The sequence below is a fragment of the Callorhinus ursinus genome, unplaced genomic scaffold (assembly GCF_003265705.2).
Source record: "Callorhinus ursinus isolate GAN/ISIS: 27379988/994484 unplaced genomic scaffold, GSC_fseal_2.0 scaffold296, whole genome shotgun sequence".
NCBI lineage: Eukaryota > Metazoa > Chordata > Mammalia > Carnivora > Otariidae > Callorhinus > Callorhinus ursinus.
This window is the reverse complement of record NW_027397351.1, coordinates 9,039-29,528: the sequence shown is the minus strand read 5'-3', so window position 1 is coordinate 29,528 and position 20,490 is coordinate 9,039. Positions and strand designations below refer to the sequence as shown.

The window sequence follows — 20,490 nt, the reverse complement described above, 5'->3', positions numbered from 1 at the left end:
TGCAGAGGCATTCATACTCCATGTTGGGGCTACATACTGCTTCCTTGATGAAGCAAAGTAAATAATTTACTGATTCAAACCTGCTTGGCTGTGTGGGAAATTTCCACAGCCAGATCCCCTCCAGAATTCCCAATGCCAATTATGACGACTCTCTTTCCAGTGAAAATATCTGGATTCTTATAGTCTCGGCTATGGAAGTACTGTCCTTTGAACTTCTCAATTCCTGCAAGAGAAGGGAAAAGAATTATTGGATGAGGCTTATCTGCTATCATTTGCCAAACCATTCACTTTGCTGGCAGTGGGTAGAGTTTAAGCACACACCTCCATCTGTTCTCCCTTTACTCAGCTGCATGCTTGCCTTTCTGAATATTTTTGCCTATTTTCTTTTCTCACAGTCTCAGAGCAGACCTTGTGACTTCCTTACCAGGGATAGTCTGCTTAACTCAGGATCTGCTTGTATTTTGGACTTGTAGACTCCCAAGTCCAAACTGCTGCAGAAAACCTCCTTTCTCTTTTGTCTTTTCATATTTAAATACCTACTCCCCTTTCAATTGGAGTACTTATGGTTTCATATACTCTAGAGTATACTAGAGTGCTTTTTTTGTGTTGTTTTTTTCAAAATGAAAATCCAGGTCAAAATCTATAATTGAATTCCTTAAGTTTTCATTTCTTCCTTAGAAACTCAGTATTTGTTTGTTTCCTTGATTGCTGAAAAAGTCTTTATTCAACCTAATACGGATCAACTCCATGTTCTTTCTTTTGCTCCTTAGAAAAACTAAGGTTGTGGGGAAACCAAAGAAAGAGCCCTCTAATTCTTCTCTAGTCTCCAAAATTAATGTTATTGTTACCTCCCAAATGGCAGTAATCAAAGTTGCCCCAACATCTTTCAGGGAAACATGTAGAATTAGGATAAACTTCTTCTCATGCTTAGGTAGGAATGACTCAGGCCACAATCCTCCCATTTCCTCAGAGATCAGCTCACAGGCATGGCTCAAGGGTTTCCTTCCTTGTAGGCTACTCACCAGGAAAGCTTTCCAAGGGTAAGTGAGCATCGGTGTGATGGCCAGTGCAAACCATGACTCCATCAAAGACATTTACCTCCTTTTCCCCTTCAGATTCTGTGAATACCTCCCATTGGCCTGAAGTGGAGAAATCAGGCCGCTTCTTCACACTGCACACAGTGGTCTGAAAAGAAAAGTGATAGCTCCAGGAGACTAACCACAGCCAATACAGTGGACATCTTCCCTGACATGACTCTCCTTGCAGAGTGTTACACAAAGGGCTAATATCACATAATAGAGCTCATGCAGCGATATTTGATTTTCATATTCCACACATAAGAACTTCTTTGTCCGGGGCTGTGGTCAGAGTGAGAAAACTCCCATGAGACAGGCTAAATAAAATAGTTGGCAGGTTAATAATGCACTCTCCTCTGCTTCTAGAAAAGTGCAAATTACTCGTTCTCTTAGACCATGCCCTAAGATGTCACGAGACGCGTGAACAGAACGTAGGTTTCTCCTGTGCTTCTAAGGCACTCCATGCACTAAATGCCTACTCCTCTCCTGACCCCCAGACATCCTGGGACCCTCTGGTATCTTTTTATCCCAAGTCCTGTTCTCACTGTCTAGGCTTAAACTCGTGACTGAGTCAATGATCCTCTCTTTGGCTCCCATAAATGCCAATTTTACAAGTGATTATAAAGAAAGAGGCTGCAAGATGGGATAGTCAGTGGTATAATTTTTAGGTTTAAAAAAATGGGTTTTTCTGTCCAGCCTAAGGAAACATTAAGAGTGTATTCCTATGTGGTTCTAGGGTCTCTGACCGCAATGTCTTGGTGGACTCCTAGAGATACCGTATCGGTAGAACCTAGCCATCCTGCACTATTTAGAGTTCTTCTCTTTAAGGTTCTTGCTTTTACACAGGCTTGTGCCTCTGCATGGGTCATCTTTTATTTCTTCATTTGGCAGATTCCTACTTACCTTTCAACATTTAGCTTCCATATTATCTCCTCTAAAAAAAACTTCCCTGATGCCTATTGTCTCATGCCCTGATGGGTTACGCACCCTTCCTCTGAGCTAACAATATATAAATCTCTAAGGCATTTATTACCCTGTAACTCTTTACTTTCATTAAATTTATAGAAATTTTTTTCTTCATTCTTTTATCTTCTTAACTAGGCTATGAAATCATTGGCTTCTTTCGGTCTTTGTGTCTCCACCGATTAGTGTGGCAACAAACTTGTTAAATGTGTTTAACAACAAGGGAAGTCACTGAACTATAAAAGACTTACTTTGGAAGTTGTCACTGGATATTACCAGTTTATTATCCTTGTTAAATAGAGAAAGTGATGATTTAGCAGAACGATCAGAAGGCAGAAGGGAGGTGGGAGTGGGGAATTGGATGCAGAAGGTCAAGAGGTACAAAATTCCAGTTATAAGATAAATAAGCACTGCGGATATAATAATGTACAACGTGACGACTATTGACAATACTGCTGTATGGCATATTTGAAAGTTGTTAAGAGAGTAGATCCGAATACTTCTCATCACAAGGGGAAAAAGAATGTAGAATATTTAGGCTTTTTGCCAGCCCCCAGAAATATGTGTTCTTCTATGGCCATGGTTAAAGATGATAGAAAAATCGGGCTCCTAGGTGGCTCAGTCGGTTAAGCGTCTGCCTTTGGCTCAGGTTGTGATCCTGGGGTCCTGGGAACAAGTCCTGCATCGTGCTCCCTGTTCCATGGGGAGCCTGCTTCTCCCTCTCTCTCTGTCTCTCATGAATAAATAAAATAAAATCTTTGAAAAAAATGATGATAGAAAAATCAAGGAAGACTTAACAACAGGAAGGAACCATTGAACTGATCTGATATAATCATCTTGTTTTACCAACAAGAAAATTTTTACAAACAAGAGAACAAGAGACGTCAAAGTTGAGGAACTTACTTGTCTGAAGCCACAAGTTGATTAGTGATAGAGCAAAGAGTAGAACTCAAGTTTTTGTTCCCCAATTAGTGTTCTTCCCTCTACACCAGAGTTAATTTCTTGGCTTCCTCAATAACTTCCCAATAACTGCTTCACTAGTTTGTGATCACATAAAAATAATGCATTGGTGTGATCTGATGAGCAATGGGTGTTACACGCAACGGATAAATTGTTGAACACTACACTTGAGACTAAGGATATGTTGGCTGATTGAATTTAAATTAAAAAAAAATGCACTGGCAAGTACTTCAGAAGGTATAAAAGGGCTAAGCAGCAGCAGATAAGCTGTGATGGACCCAGAAGTTTCCATACCCGTCAGTTCCCCTCCGTAACCAGGAAAACACTTGCCCTCATTTGTTTTATTGCAATCAAATAGCATAAAGTGAAGGAATGAAAACATTCTGGCAGGTGGCTTCTAGGATCTGCAGCCAAAATATATAGAAAAAGGGCCTTTCCATGGACAGAGACAGGCACAGAGAAGACAAAAGAATGGAGTCTTTTTCTGGATAGGATAGATACATGGGCATATTAAGCCAGTCTTTACACATAGGCACGGGTAAATTAAGCCACAATCTTCATTTATTTTACAAACAACTTCAAACACAGAGACACCCAGAAAATTCCCTACCTTAAAGCGAATATACTTTAGAAGATCAAATTCTTTGGCATACATCCGGAAATACTTGAGGACCTGGGAGTTGGGCATGAAGTTAGGATAATGATCTGGGATGGGATAGTCACTGAAGCACATCATCTCCTTAGATGTGTTGATGATCACTGATTTGTAAATACTGGCCCTTCCTTCTTCAGGATTTTCCTGCATTAAATAAGAAGCATTCATAGCAACTTGAGAATTAACTTCATGGTTTATTAACAGTCAGTAAACATTTGAAAAAGTTTTCTGAAAGAAATGCCAATTAAAAAAAGTTATATAGACACACACACCCCTCCACGTCTCCCAGTATTTGTGCCCTTGTGTAGTCTCTTCCCTTTGAATCTGAGTTGTCTTTGTGACTTGCTTTAGACCAACAGCATGCAGTTGGCATGATACCTGGATAGCTTCCAAGTCAGTCCTAAGTACTCTTGCAGTTTCTGCCCTCTCTCTTAGAAAGCTTGATCTGGTGGAAGTCAGCAGATATGTAAGAAGTCCAACTACCTTAAGTCACCATTCTGTGAGTAAGCCCAAGTCAGACACGTGAGGAGAATGTCTGGGATACAGAGATGTGTAGCCAGCCCCCAGAAATTTGGTTTATCCCAGCTGAAGTTCTAAACATGTGAACAAAGAGACCACAGCAGATATACAGTTTCAGTTGTCACCTAATTGCAATGACATGAGACTCCCAAGTGAGAACTGCTCATCTGAATAATAGTCTTATAAATATTTTATATATTTCAAAGCCTAGATGAGTTTCAAGGGTTGTTGTACTCTGGCAAGACTGTGCTCCAGGAAACATTGTACTAACTTCTATTCTGTCCCGCATATGTTCCCCTATGACCTCATTTTTTTACTCATTTATTTTTTATTTTTTCTAATTTTATGATGTCATGGTAGTCACCATACAATATTTTTTACTCATTTAAAAGACTATTACTCGGTGTTAGCAGAAACAGAAACTTATGAAATGGGAATTTATGCTGGAGAGAGTGAAGTTAATACAATGTTTTCTGGAGAGCAATGTGGCAAGTATATGAAAACCCTTGAAACTTACTTAGCTTTTTAAGAAATATTCAGCATAGTAGACAAAGTTACATTAAATGATGTTAATGATAGCGTTATTTATAGAAAAGAAATAAGCTAAGTGCCTGTGATACTGTGACTTATAAGAAAAACATGTTTGGTCATTCAGACGACCAAAAAGATATCTCTCGTATGTATTTGGTCTTTGTATATATTTTGCATATACATGTGGACTTGCCTACAGTTCCTGACTCATAGCTCCCCAAACCCTGGGAATTTCCTAAGTGTTAAGAATGATAAAGATGTCTTTTGTTGTGTTAATGAAGGGACTTTGGGAAACCACTTAAGGATAGGGGCTGATTGCCAAAGGAGCCAACTAAGGGGAGCCTGGGTGGCTCAGTCAAGCATTCCACTCTTGATTTTGGCTCAGGTAGTGATCTCAGGGTTGTGAGATTGAGCCCCATGTTGGACACCCCTGCTGAGCAGGGAGTCTGCTTGAGATTCTTCTCTCCCTCTCCTTCTGCCTCCCCCCACCCCACCACCACCACCACACACACTCTCCCCCTCTCTCTCAATTAAAAAAAAAAAAAAAAAAAGAGGAGTCAACAAAGTGATTAGAGGGCTGGAACTTTCAGTCCCACCCCCACCCCCACCACCGACCTTTGAGGAGGGGAGAGAGGCTGGAAGTTGAATAAATTGCAATGGCCATGATTTAATAATTTCATCAACCATGCCTACATAATGAAGCTTCCATAAAAACGCACAAGGATGGGGTTTGGGGAGCTTCCAGATTGGTGAAGCTGAGGAAATATGGGGAGAGTTAGTTAGAGCACTCAGAAAGAGCACAGAAGCTCTGTGTCTTGTCCCCATACCTTGTCCTATGCATTTCTTCCATTTGGCTGTTATAAGTTATATCCTTTTATAATAAACTGGTAATCTAGTGAGTAAATGGGTTTCCTGAGTTCTGTGAGCCACTATAGCAAATTAATCAAACCCAAAGAGGGGGTCATGGGAACCTCTGATTTATAGGCAGTTGGTCAGTTGTATCAGTAATAACCCGGATTTGTGACTGGTATCTGAAGTGGGGTGCAAGTGGGCGGCCCTTTCACAACTTTAAAAGTACATATTACTGCTTCTCCATTTGGAAATTTCCTATCATTCAAAAGTCACATCAAATGGCACTTCTTTGAAGAAGACTTTTCTGTTTTCCCCACAGAGTTAGATGTCCCATTCATATCCAAGCTCTCAAAGGCAACTTAAACTTAACACTGTATTATCCTGTATATGTTTCTATGACCGTGAGGTACCTGAGAATAGGATGTATATCTTATTCTTCTTTGTGTCTCTATCATCAACACAGTGCCTGATATAGAGTGGATGTTCAATAAGTGCTTTGAAATAAATTCATGACTGAATTATGGAGAATGAGTTTGGAGACACCTAAACTGTAATTTTCAAATCTATGTAAGAACATTGAAAATGACTTATAATATACCTTTTGGTAAAAAAAAAAAATTAATGTTACAAAATCAAATTCACATTCTCACTATCAAATATATAAAATTATGTCAGCATGGGGCAATAGTATACTACCTATATTTACCCATGTTTACATAATTGTGCATTGTATAACCTCTCCCCCGTCAGATGGTTCTCTCTGAGTATATTTTATTTATTTTAAGCCAATAGAACTTGAAAATAGGAAAAACAAATTGATTTATTAATGAGGTAGTATTTTTCTTTTGTTTTTGTTCAAATGTTGTTTATACAACACCCCTTCATGATTTAAAAAAGAAAAACCTTCAGCAAACTAAGAATAGAAAAAAAATTCTTCAATTTGATTTAAAAAAAAATCTACAAAATACCCACAGCTAACATAACTTAATGTGAGAAAATGGACAGTTTCCCCCTTAAAATTGGGAACAAGGCAAAGATGTCCTCTCTCACCATTCCTGTTCAACACTGTACTAGAAATCCTAGTTGATGTAATAAGACAAGAAAAGGAATAGTGGCTGTACCAGACTGCATTCCCACCAACAGTGCAAGAGGGTTCCCCTTTGTACACATCCGGGCTAATACCTGTTATTTCTTGTGTTGTTGGTTTTAGCCATTCTGACAGGTGTGAGGTGATATCTCATTACAGTTTTGTATTTCCCTGATGATCAGTGATGTTGAGCATCTTTTCATGTGTCTGTTGGCCATCTATAGGTCTTCTTTGGAAAAATGTCTATTCATGTCTTCAGCCCACTTTTTCATTGGATTATTTGTTTTTCGGGTGTTGAGTTTGATAAGTTCTTTATAGGTTTGGGATACTAACCCTTTATCAGATATATCATTTGCAAATATCTTCTCCCTTTCCATAGGCTGCCTTTTAGTTTTATTGATTGTTTCCTTTGCTGTGCAGAAGCTTTTTATTTTGATGAAGTCCCCATAGTCTATTTTTGCTCTTGTTTCCTTTGCCTTAGGAGACGTATCTAGAAAGAAATTGCTATGGCCTATGTCAAAGAGGTTGCTGCCTGTGTTCTCCTCTGGGATTTTTATGGTTTCATGTCTCACGTTTAGGTCTTTATTCCATTTTTAATTTGTTTTTATGTGTACTGTAAGAAACTGACCCAGTTTCATTCTTTTACATGTTGCTGTCCAGTTTTCCCAACACCAGTTGTTGACGAGACTTTTTTCCATTGGATATCCTTTCCTGCTTTGTCGAAGATTAATTGCCCATATAGTTGTGGGTCCCTTTCTGGGTTTTCTATTCTGATCTAGTGATCTCTGTGTCTATTTGTTGTGCCAGGACCACACTCTTTTGATTACTACAACTTTGTAATATAACTTGAAATCTGGAATTGTGATGCCTCCAGCTTTGCTTTTCATTTTCAAGGTTGCTTTGGCTATTTGGGGAAAATAGTATGGAGGTTCCCCAAAAGGTTAAAAATAGAACTACCCTATGACCCAGCAATTGCACTACGAGGTATTTGCCCAAAGAATACAAAAATACTAATTCTAAGTTTAGTATAAGGAGTAGAACCATGCTTTCTAGAGCAGGTCAGTCGGGCTCACAGAGCTAAATGCATCACAGATCCTACCCCTGTGACAAAACTCATATATTTATATTCTTTTTCATGTCACTAACACAGCAAAGTGTTTTCTTATGTCCACAAAAACCATCAAGGGGCACCTGGGTGGCTCAGTCTGTTCAGCTTCTGCCTCCCGCTCAGATCGTGATCCCAGGGTCCTGGGATCAAGCCCTGCATTGGGCTACCTGCTCCGTGGGGAGCCTGCTTCTCCCTCTGCCTCTCTGTCTTTCTGTCTCTCATGAATAAATAAATAAAATCTTAAAAACAAAGACATCAAGCTATTCCAGACTCCTGACTGGACCCCAGGTAGGGTTTACCACAGTGTTAAACCACTGCTTTTTATAAAAGAGAGTGGGAACAGAGCAATATCGGATCAGTGAGTGGAAAAAGAAGCTGTTGAGCTGGGGTTTTAAATTTTCCTACCATAATTAATACATCTGCCCTCTACAAATGTACCTTGATTGTATTTCCTGCCTAAGCACATGACTCACACATGTGAACAGGTAGTTCATACAAGAAAAGAGAATGGGGCAGTGTTGCTCTTCTGTTCCTTTGAGAAACTCAGAATTCCATGGGACAGAAGCTCTCTTAGGACTGTTCTCAACCTTGTCTGCACATTGGAATAATCTGGGGAACTCTAAAAAACACTAAGGCCTGGTCCCTACTCCCAGAGACCCTGTTTTAATTGCTCCTTGTCTAATATGCAGACAAGGTGAGATCTGCTGGTAAGAGGTAGTGTGCTGGCCCCAGAAAGCTCAGGGCACCAGAGTTCATCCCATCAACCTCAAAAGTCTTTTCTCCACACATTCTTAGCTAAATTGCAAAATGCTTGAAGACAGCGGCAGGAGTTTACCTTTATTTCGACATCGTCTAACAAAGTCCAAAGTTCAATATACCATTCCTGATTTTGTTTTAAAGATGCCACGTCATCCTCATTTATCAACTGGAAAGCTGGGGTTAAAAACTATAGGGCCAAGGTCTCCACACCGGCTGCACATTAGAAATAAGTGGTGGAGAGTTTTATTGGCATCACAGGCCAATAACACCAGAACTTCTAAATGGCCTGACATCAGTATTTGTTAAAGTTCCCCAGATGATTCTTCAAAAGTACCGTCAGTGCTGAGAACCACTGCTGTCTACCCTCTTCTAAGTGTTTTTGCATTCATTCGTCTTTTATTTTTTTGGAGGGGAGAGAGTTAAAAACCTATTCATCTAAGGGTGTTTATTACTTAATTTATATTTTATTTTGTTTTAATTTTATAGCATATTGTATCCACTTGGTATCTTTTTTATATTACTTTTTTATATTATATATACTTTTTTTTAAAGATTTTATTTTTAAGTAATCTCTACACCCGACGTGGGGCTCCAACGTACAACCCTGAGGTTAAGAGTCGCACGCTCTACCGACTGAGCCAGCCAGGTGCCCCTACATATACTCTTTAGAGCTTTGCTACTGGAAATGTAGTTCTCAGGTCATCAGCATCGACGTACATAGGGGTTTATCAGAAATGCAGAATCTTGGCAGCACTCCAGATTAATCAGTCAGAACGGACATTTTGGCACAAATCACCAGTGATTCATATGCACATTAAAGTCTGAGAAGCACTGCTTTGGTATGCTTTAAGGATTTTAAATTTCAGATTGACTAAAGAATCTTAAAAAAAATTTCCAGCATTAGATCCTTATTAAATCCTCAGCATTCATAAGGGGTTTATCATTTTAAAGCTATTTCACTCATAAAGTAATGTTAAAGTATGAAAAATCAAAATGATACCTTAGCACCTACTTTCCACCATCAGTCTGATCTAATGTTAATGAGGAGACCAAGAATTGATTGAAATTATGTCTTGAGACTTATGAAAAAATGTCTTGAGAACTTATAAATAATTACTACTGGAAAGTATTCAACAATAATAAGGAGGCAAGTGGGAGAGTAAATCATATGCTCCTGTTTGGCAGGTGGAACAGAGAAAGAGGAAGAGAGATAGGAAAATGCAAGTGATGGTACCTGAGAATAAAAATATGGATGTATACTGGATCCCTAGGACCTGTCACAAGAAAAAGAAAAGGGCAGCCCTGAGGCCCCATTGTCTTATGGGACACCTGGCAGCAATGGTGGAATTCCAAAGTGCTTGGGATGATCCCATGTATGAAACCCCCAGTGAATTACAGAAGAGTTAGAGAAGTGGGGGAGAGCAGCACTCCAAATAACAAACCAACCAGGGGGTGGTAGGGAAGCAGGTCTCAGAGGAAATTCTTGAGGAAAACAGCATCGGCATGTAAAACATATTTAATCCAAAATTAATGAATGTTTACAATACCTCAGGATCCACAAATGCGTAACTGTGGAATGTGTGAGAATGAAGGTCCTTCTTTCCACAAGCATTTTAAGCAGCCCCTGAATTGCTTCTCAAGGATTTATTTATAAGACATAAATATATTTGGCACCTAACAGGTGCCAGACATCACACTTGGCTCTAGAAATATAATGGTGTGGGTGTGCACATGTGTATGTATGTATATACATGTGTGTGTAAAATGTATTCCATATGATATGTAATATAATGGACACAGATGTAGGTGGTCTTAACAGAAGTCAGAGAGTTATGACAAAATATAGCTTCTTGATTTTCAAGGAAGCAGTTCATAGGTGCTGAAATTTTGCCAGGTGGATACTCAGGAAAAATCCCAGGTTAAGTCTTTAACAGAGAACAAGTCTAAACCACTTTGCAGGTAAATGCCAGAAACCTGATAATCAGGTAGAATGGGGACCTGACCTGATTGCATTGCCTGATAAGTAACTGGTAAACCTGGCTAGGACGCTTACCAAAGACACCAACCAGATGCATGGGCCCCACTCCAGGCCTACTGAATAACAATAACGATGACATCTGGTACTTACTGTACACCTGGCACTGTTATTACTGTTGACATAATTATCCATTCACTTAACCCCCACAATAACTCCATGAAATGGGTGCTACTATTATCTCCTTCTCAAAGATAAGAAAACAGAGGTACACAGAGGTCTAATGATTCTCCTCAAGGTCACACTGCTAGTAGGTACAGACCTAGGATTTGAACACAGGCTGTGCGCTTAACTTACATACTATGGGGGCGCCTGGGTGGCTCAGTCGTTAAGCGTCTGCCTTCGGCTCAGGTCTTGATCCCAGGGTCCTGGGATCGCGCCCCGCATCGGGCTCCCTGCTCCGCGGGAAGCCTGTTTCTCCCTCTCCTACTCCCCGTGCCTGTGTTCCCTCTCTTGCTGTCTCTCTCTCTCTCTCTCAAATAAATAAATAAAATCTTTAAAAAAACAAAAAACTTATATACTATGTTGTGGCTGGATTCAAAAGCATAATTTTCTCTTAATTACCAAACACTAATTAACAGCCTTTTCAGTTCATGCCCAAGACTAAGGCATGGGGGTTCCACTAGAGGATAGTCAGTCTAGGTCTGAGTAAGAACTATTGTCAAATAAGAGTTAGTTCCCCAAGACAGAGCCAAGGCGCAAAAGGACTGCAGTGTTTTTCAGCTAAGGAATGCTATGAAGCCATGTATGTATGTATGTATGGATGGATGTGTGTGTATGTACGTATGTATGTATTTTAGAGAAAGAGTGAGTGCATGAGTGGGAGGGGCAGAGGGAGAGGGAGAGAGAATCTCAAGCAGACTCCATGCTGAGCACAGAGCCCAACGTGGGGCTCCATCTCACGACCCTGAGAACATGACCTGAGCTGAAATCAAGAGTCAGAAGCTCGACCTATTGAACCATCCAGGTGCCCTACTATGAAGCCATTTGTAAGTGACCGATCAACACTGTGTTTGTGTGTAGGAAATATGAGACACACCTGGACACCTTAATACCATTCACTGGTTTAGGAAGTGAGTTTAAAAGCAAACCCAGTGAATGCCTGCCTCTTTGAAGATGAGTAAAGGAGGTTGATATTCTTTGGCATGTAAGTAGCTTAATTATCTTTTAAGTAGATGATAACTAAACTTAGTGACAAGTTGCAGGGCTGGATGTACATATTAATAACTCAATTTAAAAAACTGAATACAATGCAAGGGTAAGAAATACCAGTTGCAGTTGCCCTCTGCCCTCTTCTGAAGACAGGCCTTTGAACTAAATTGGATTTTTCAAGTGAAAGAAAAGTTCAAAACAAAGAAGAGCGCCAGAATTTATATTCTGTTTGAGGACTAGGATTATTAGAGAATTATTTAAATTGATCTGGAATTCAAAGAGAAGAAAGAAAGAAAGAAAAAAGAAAGGAAAGAGAAAGAGAGAAAGATAAAGAAAGTAAAGAAAAGGAAAGAAAAGAAAAGAAAGAAAAAGAAAGGAAGAAAAGAGAGAAGGGAGGGAGGGTGGGAGGAAAAAGGAAAGAAAAGACGGTAAGGTCAGAGAGGACAGAAAAGGGGATCCCTGGAAGGAGTTGTAAGCAAGTGTTCTAGATCACTTACTTATTAATGCAGACCAGGAGCAACCACCTTAAATTTCCTAACCACATTACATTTTCTTAGGTTTGCTATCTTGTTACACTCCACCCTCACTGTGCCCCCCCCACCAAGATTGTTTACCCTCTTTCAGATAGCCACAAAACTCATTAAGTGAAAATGATCTCTGTGCCATTTTTATTTCCACAGACATCAGTAAAGTACAAACAAGTGATACCTGTGTCCTATTTTGCTCCTAGCCTGGGGCGGGGGGAGGAGAGCGTGAGGAAGAACCTGAATAGAACCTGAGGTGACGGCTGCTGAGAAGAGGGCAGCAGGCTGGATTCTAGCAAGTTTCATCACTGTTAAGCCCATCATATTTCCTGACACAAGATAAAATGTCTCATTGCTGGAGGAGGTCATCAAGAGGACATGACCACCGGTTGACTGCACTCAGGCAATTGGAGGCTCCTCACCCCTTCCCCTGCCCTTGGGCAAATCTCCATTGGTGAATTCCACCTCTGGGTAACCAAATCAGTACTGCGGGCAAACATTAACTGGGAATCAGTAAGCCTGTCATCCCTGTACAGTGGTAACTGTCAATATAAATTGCTTGGGGGGCATAAGGATAAGCAGTCCAAAACTGCACCGAATGTCCAGTAAAAACGTCAGATCACTCATGGTGGATGACAGCACACTACCGAGAACTGAACAAGGTAGTCTCTTCCCAATCCATGCAGCTGTGCCCAACATTGCCACCATCTTAGATACCTTGGCCAGAGTCCTAGGAGTGTACTGTGCTGTGCTGGACTTAGCAAATGCCTTTTTTCAGTATATCCCTGACCACTGAGTCACAAGACCAGTTTGCATTGACAAGGGAGAGGCACCTGGGTCTTTCGAGTGAGTCCCTAAGGCGCCGTGCACAGCCCCAAAATATTTCATGGGATGGTAGCCTGAGACCTGCCCTGTTTTCCTTGCCCACATCACTAAAATGGGTCCATTACATTGATGATATGTTAACATGGGAAGATTTGCCTCTGCTGGAGGCAATCCCTGGAGGCTTTGCTGGAGCCTGTGTGAGAGAGAGGATGGGCAGTGAACCCACAAAAAACTCAGGGTCAAGGGAGCTCTCTGGTCAGATGAGACTTGTGTTGTCCCAGAAGCTGTGGTCGATAAGGTGCAAGGCTACCCAATCCCTAAGAAGGTGAATGAAATGCCAGCCTTTGCAAGGATTTAGAGACTTGGGAGGACTCTTATTGCCCACCTGGCACAGTGTCCCCATTCCTTATACCACCTGGTAAAGAAAGGGCACATGTAGGACTGGGGATCAGAGCAGCAAGCTGCCTCTGAAAAGGCCAAAATACTAGTAAAGCAGGTTATAGTTCTGGGCATCTCCCAAGCAGGACTACCATTTGAATTAGATGGGTCTGTGACTCTGGAATATATGGGCTGGGCAGCAGTACCTGAAATAAGAGAAGGAGAGAGTACTCCTAGGATTTTGGTCTCAGCTCTGGCAAGAGACCAAAAACCTGCCTAACCCGCACAGAGCACCCTTCCAGATTAAGCCTCTCACTAAGGAACAGAGCACACTGTGGTAAGAACTTCCCTGCCCATCAAGAGATGGGATGAGAATACGTTCCATTTACCCACTTCTGCCGTAGCTCAAATTTCCACGGTGATTAAGTGACATGCCTATTTGCAGCAGAGGTGCTCCCGGTCCACCAGTCTACTAGAAATGCAGGTGCTGCTAGGACCTGTGGAGGATGTAGATCCTCCAGATGCCCCTGCCCCTATACCTGCTGTGTCCCTGTAGCCTGTAGGGAGGGAGTGGGGAAATTCTAGCTGACGCCCAGTATACACCTGGGTGTAGTCAGGGCAATCCCTTCAAGAGGACTACAGTCACTATTTTGCCCAAAACTTACCCCATCTGGGCTGGAAACAGGAACAGAGTAGAGTAACCAGTGGGCTGAACTCAGAACCGCTTGGCTGGTGATTCATGAGTTCTGGCTGTTACTCCTTTGTTAACCTTTTGCACTGACAATTGGGCCGTTCTAAAGGGATGAAACCTACGGCTTGGACATTGGGAAGCCAAGGGGTGCATGATCGTGAATGAGCCCTTGTGAGTATCAGGATATGTGGAAAGATATTTGGGTTCCCCTATAAGAGCCTGAAGTAGAACTCACTGTTTTCTAGGTCCCTGCTCATAAAGCACTGACATCCCCTGGCAATCAGGAAGGTGATACCTTAGCTCGTGTCACCCTTGAACTACAGGGACTCAAATTAACTCAGTAACAGCATGTCCTGTGTGTTATAACCGATGCCAAAGGCGATTACCAAAGGAATCTGGTGTTCTCAACCAGGGGGGTATTGGCAAATTGATTCTATTGCCTCAGTCTCCCCGAATGAAGGTTATACGTATACCCTGGTTTGTGTGGACACAGCACCTGGCCTAACCCAAGCTTTCTCTGTGAATGTGCAAACCAGGCTGCCACCGTTAGGGGGTTATAGAAGCTGAGTACCATGTATGGATACCCTCATCAGTAGACATGACGGGGTGGTCCCATTTCAAAGGTCATGATGTGCAAGGCTGGGCAACAGTCATGATAGTGAATGGAGGCTCCAGCTCCCCTAGAGCCCCCCGAGTAGCAGGGTTGGTAGAAAGGAAATAAAAGGAGATGAAATTACTAACAGGTGAATCCATTTTGGCCAAGTAGACGAAAGTACTGTCCCAGACTTTAACACATTTGCATGATCAACCAATAAGTCCTAATTACCCCATATGCCAGACTGGGGACTCCTCCTAAGGCCCTCGATACTGTAAAGGTGTGGAAGTTGTGGAACCCAGCCATTGCCCCAACTCTCACCAAGATGAGCATGCTGTGCTGTTGAGAACACCAGACCCTGAGAAGGGCATTATCTACTGGGATTTGCAATGGTAAATTCTGCTGGGATGGGTGAGTTACTTCGCACTCGGATCCCATTGTCCTGCTACAAGCTAGACTTGTTGAAACATACTATACCTGCAATGGAATATGTACCATCGAGAGAGGGGGAGAGGATGGGTGTCCTGGTCAGGCATATCCCACCCCAGTCCCTCTCACACCTGACAGTGCTGCCTCGCCTGGCCAACCTGGTATACGTGGTATACGTGACCTGGTCCAATTCCTAAAACTGCAACCACCCTAACGTCTAAAGATCAGTCCTTGTCATTCTTGTAACAGAGGAACATCTCCCCATACAAGTTCCTACTAAATATCTGTTTGACCTGAGACTCTGCTGCTCCTTTGCTGTCCAGGTACACGATGGGCACCTGACAGAAATTCCTTTCTACGGTGGGCTCACCCCTATGTCCAACAAAGAAATCAATCCAACTGATGGCTATGTGGGAAGCTGCCCGTCTCCAGCTCCTCAGGATTGCCATGGTGAGAATCACCCCTCCAAGAAAAACACTGAGAGGCCCTAAAGCCGTACATTAAGGAAGAACAAATTAGGACTAGCATTCTTGGTTCATCTGATCTTACCAACACTGATCCAGAAACCTGGCCTGGGGCACAGAGTACCAGTAACACTGGGCATGGGTCTTCTTTTCCTGTCTGTCAGACTACACAGGCAGCCCATTAACCTGCTCACTGGAAGGGTCCTAGAAATACCACCGTCGAGCCAGATTTGGGATGGGTTTATGGACATTTGAACACCCAGGCACCCCTACGTTGGGAGGAGAGAAAAGTCATTCGAAACAGAACACAACTCTACTGGGAATATAGGAGGGATGTCACTGGAACTGTGTGGTCAGTCACTCTGCCATATTAAAGGAGAATGACTAGTTTGGTAGTAACTGGTTGCACCACCCAGGTATTTATCGGGTAGTCCGAAAAGGGGCCTACTGGTTGTGTGGAACAAAATTTTGGCCGTGGTTCCCACCTGGGTGGTTGGACCACTGCACCCTGAGTTTTCCCTGGGCATAGGGGAGAGTTCCCCACACCCGTGGAAACAATACTTGCCAATTTCCCTCACCTCAAGGCTAGATGGACACGCTGTGTTTTCACTGACACGGACTACAGCCGCTGTCTTTGTTTCCTCCATTGGCCCGGTGGATGTTATAGTACATATGGAAGCCCTTACTAAATTCACCCAGCAAGCATTAAATGATAACCAACAAACCTTGTCCTTACTGAATACTGCAATAGCTCTAGTGGGAAGAGCTGTCCTCCAAAATAGAATGGCTTTGGACATTATTTTTGCCTCAGAAAGAGGCACCTGTGCCATTATCCAAACAGAATGCTGCGTGTTCATACCTGATGAGTCTGCTTATGTATCACCTTTACGAAATCATATGAGAACATAAGTGAACACCGTGAGTGAGCCAACCCCCCAGCCAGGGAACTTAATCAATCAGTGGTTCGGAGCCTGGGTTCCCTGGTGGGAAAAAAAAATTGTTTTGGAAATCATTACCTTAATCTGTGTTTTCTTTTGCATGTGCCTACACTTTTACCGTGGTATCTGCCTCCCATGCAGACAGAAAGACACCAAATGGGCCACCTCCATGATAGCGAACCCCCTTGCTGACTGCTCAGGGGACAGCATAGAAGAGGGGGCTGTGTGACATTGTAAAAGCTGGTCAGGAGAGGTGGCATACTGGGGGGAAGTCATCAAGAGGCTGTGCCCCAACGTTACCCAGGAGCTGGACCTTCAGAGACTTGTACATCTTGTACATCTTGCTGGCCTTGCTAGTGATGTGGTGCTGAGACCATGTGCATGGTACTGATTGAATCCAGTTAACATATAGCAGGTGTGGAGATGTACTTGTCTTGCTGCTGCCCAGGACACGCCTCATATGTAAGTTCCCTTGCTTATTTAAACTTGCCAAATGCCACCCTGGAGTGGCCCGCCTTTTCCTTGGGTCTCTCTCTGCCCTCCATGAAGGGGACCAGTTTCAGATTACACCTGGGATGCTCCTGAGGTTGCACACTAACATTGCTGGACGCCTAGTTTCAGTGCGGGTTCCAAGTACTGAAGAACCAGGAGACTTACCTGGAACCTCCAGAGCCCTCCAATGTCATCAGTCCTTTCAAAGCAGACTGGCTCCAGGCCTTCTTCCAGGCAGCACTTGATAGAGGAGAGTCCACTCACACCTCCCCCAATCACTGCAATGCTTTTCTTGGTCATGGTCTCCGGATATCTTTACCAGGCTAGACCAATGTAACGTGTCCAAAACAAACAAACAAACAAACAAACAAACAAACAAACAAACAAACGACACAAAGCACACCTCAGTGAACACATTTCAGGGAAGAAAGATCTTGGCCATGGCATCCTCCCAATAAATGCTGCGACAACAGGTGCTTTAGGAGAAGCCAGATTCTGCTGTCTCCCGGGGCATAGGGAATTGCTGCGAAAGGGATATGGGAGCCCTGCGTCCACAAGACCTCCAGCTGAGAGCCCTGATGTGGCAGCCTAACTCACTGCCTTTCCTGTATTGCCTGGGGAATCCTTCAGCTGCCATCCAGAGCCTGCACTGCATTTTGGCTGTTGAGGAAGAAAGATAAACCAACAAAGTGCAAACAGCCAACAGCCAATGGGGAGTAATTATTCCTCTCCACCTCCTTCCAGCCAAAGCCCTGCAGCTCAGGGGCACTCACTCCCTCTTCCAGCGAGAATATTACGTGAGCCAAACCCGCTTTGAGCCGAAAATAAATCCAACGACCTCTGTTTTGGATTGTAGTTGCCCGGAGGCTCAACCACTGTCTCTATAGAGACACAGCAACCCTGTGTTTCCATCCCAGCCCTCTCCACATCCACTTTTAACTTCTTTGTATCTGCCTTAAAGTGACAAACTCCTCCTGGTGAAGGGGAAACTAGCAATAACCTCAAAGCAAGTCTTGCTCTAAAAGCTTCAGTGGAGAACACCTACCTTTCAGGATGTGTTAAAACAGATCCCGGAGCCTCATCCCTCCTCACCACCCCACTCCCACTTCACAGATGGGCTCTTTGGTTCCAGGTTGCTGGTAGAAATTTACTTAAAATACCTGTGCACTAAACGGGCCGCTGCAGTTCAGTGAGAAATGGATCACGTTTCCCACCTAAAGGAGCATCTACCTGGTTGGCTGAGTTGTTAAGTGTCTGCCTTTGGGGCAAATCAGCATCTCAAGATCCTCGGTTGCAGCCCTGCATTGGGCTTTCTGCTCAGTAGGGCAGTCTGCTTCTCCCTCGGCCCCTGTGTGTGCTCTTTTACTCAAATAAGTAAATTTGTTTTTTTTAAAGTGTTTTCTCAGGGCACCTGGGTGGCTCAGCTGCTTAAGTGTGGGGTCTCCATTTTGGCTGGAGTCAGGATCTCAGGCCCGGGAGATTCAGCCCCGCCTAGGGCTCCGGTTTAGGGAGTTGCTTCTCTCCCTCTCCCTCTGCCCCTCCCCACTTGCTGTCTTGCTCTCTTTCTCTCTCTCAAATAAATCTTTTTTTTAAGTGCTTTCTCTCACACAGTTACATCAGTAATTAAAAACATAAAATGTCAAATTTTATGTTTTTAATGTCCACTTTAAAAATGGAACTTAATTTTTTCAAATATAAGATCATGCAGAAGAGGCCAGTGTAATGGATGTAGGATATCACACACGGAGTCAGAATCAGGGCCCATCCAACCCACCAGTCTGTTTTGACATATGTGAGGAGTTTTTGGAGAACTAAGCAGTGGCTGATGCCATCTATTTGTTTACCTTCTACTTACTTCCTTAGCCAACTTGGCTCATGATGGTTTGATCTCAGTAATGTCAGTCCAGGGTTTCCAAAGTATTCTTCATAGGCCAGTAATGATCATTTCTCAAGGGCTCACCTTGTACCGTTCAAAAAACCGGATGGGAATGAACCCATGTAATCTCTCAGCAACCCAATGAGGCAAGTACTATCATCACCCCCATCCTCCCAGTAAGTGGAAAGGCAGGGATGCAAACCAGGCAGTTTAACTTATAAATGAGTTATTCGTAAACTGGATAATTTTGAATGTACTACAGATGCCTAGATAGAAGAAAACAGGTGAATACTTTTATAAATTGAATATTAACCTCTCCCTTACTGAATCAATTTCACAATTTCAGAACAATGCAAGAATCACTTTTAAAACTTAATATTGTAAAATGTAATTTTATTTTAATTCTCTACTACTTTGTGTTTTACAATTAATTACTTTTAAATTTGGCAACTATGTTTTGTGTGGGGTTTTTTAAAAGATTTTATTTATTTATTTGACAGAAAGAGAGAGCACAAGCAGGGGGAGAGGCAGGCAGAGGGAGAGGGAGAAGCATGCTCCCCGCTGAGCAGAAGGAGCCCGATGTGGGGCTCCACCGGGATCATGTCCCGAGCCAAGGCAGTCAGTTAACCAACTGAGCCACCCAGGCGCCCCTGTTTTGTGTTGTTTTTAAATTACTTGTAAAATGTTTTAAACCTTGACTCAAATTTCCTCATTTTGTCTAACTGCCTTTTGCAAGTGAGTCAATTTCTTCACTGGGCTGTAACAATATATGCAAACTAATGGACAGGTTCAACACAATTACTTACTCATGGTATTAGGAAAGAGCAATAGCACAAATGACAGATACAATAGATAACAGTGAGTAATTCCAAGGTAATATATATGAGGCTTTTGGAGGAGAGTGTTTGTGTGTGTGCATGTGCGTACATATGTAATTGTACAGAGGAGTTTCTGCAAAGGTCTAACCGAGGAGGAGCTTTTGAATAGTTTAGCGTCACTTCTACTCAGATGTTCTCCCATGTCCTAATTCTTTCTGTTAAGTCTGCATTTTGCATTTTACATTTATTCAATATTGTCCTTTGGAGGCCACTTCTTTTAAGATGACAGCTATAGAAGATAGAAGGAGCTTAGCGTAGATCTTATTTGAAGAACTGCCAAGGAAAGCTGCTTGATTAGCACTGGACTGGGACATAACTTTTCACTTTCTTAATTGTGTCTTTTGATGAGAAGTTTTAAATATTGATGAAATCTATTTAACAGTTTTTCTTTTATGATTAGTACATTTTGCTCCTATTTAAGAAACCTTTGCACAGCCCAAGCTCATATAGCTTCCTGTGTTTCCAGCTAGAAGATTTATAATTTTAGATTTTAAATTTGGATCTATGATCCATTTTAAATTAATATGAATGAGACCATTCATATTAAGTGTAAAGGTTAAGGTGAATTTTTTTAAGAAAAATTAATAGCTTTATTTTTCCTCAATATACATTTAGAAAATAGGTCGAAGGAAAGGTTTCATGAAATAGACCAGAGGACTATATACAAAGTGGAGAGTTCCAAATCAGAGAGACCGAGTGCACG

The 20,490-nt window shown here is 42.3% G+C and overlaps 1 protein-coding gene across 1 annotated transcript in view; it reads right to left on the bottom strand.

Moving 5' to 3' along the window:
• FMO5 (flavin containing dimethylaniline monoxygenase 5) overlaps window positions 1-17,371 on the bottom strand; it is a 29,206-nt gene extending 11,835 nt beyond the window's left edge. Inside the window, exons 1-4 of the mRNA XM_025860068.2 lie at window positions 17,199-17,371; window positions 3,610-3,798; window positions 1,023-1,185; window positions 81-223 (exon numbers count right to left, since the gene is read on the bottom strand). Coding sequence (XP_025715853.2) covers window positions 81-223; window positions 1,023-1,185; window positions 3,610-3,798; window positions 17,199-17,333 — 630 coding nt within the window. The 5' untranslated portion in view covers window positions 17,334-17,371. The remainder of the gene's footprint in view (window positions 1-80; window positions 224-1,022; window positions 1,186-3,609; window positions 3,799-17,198) is intronic.
• Window positions 17,372-20,490: the final 3,119 nt, after the last annotated feature.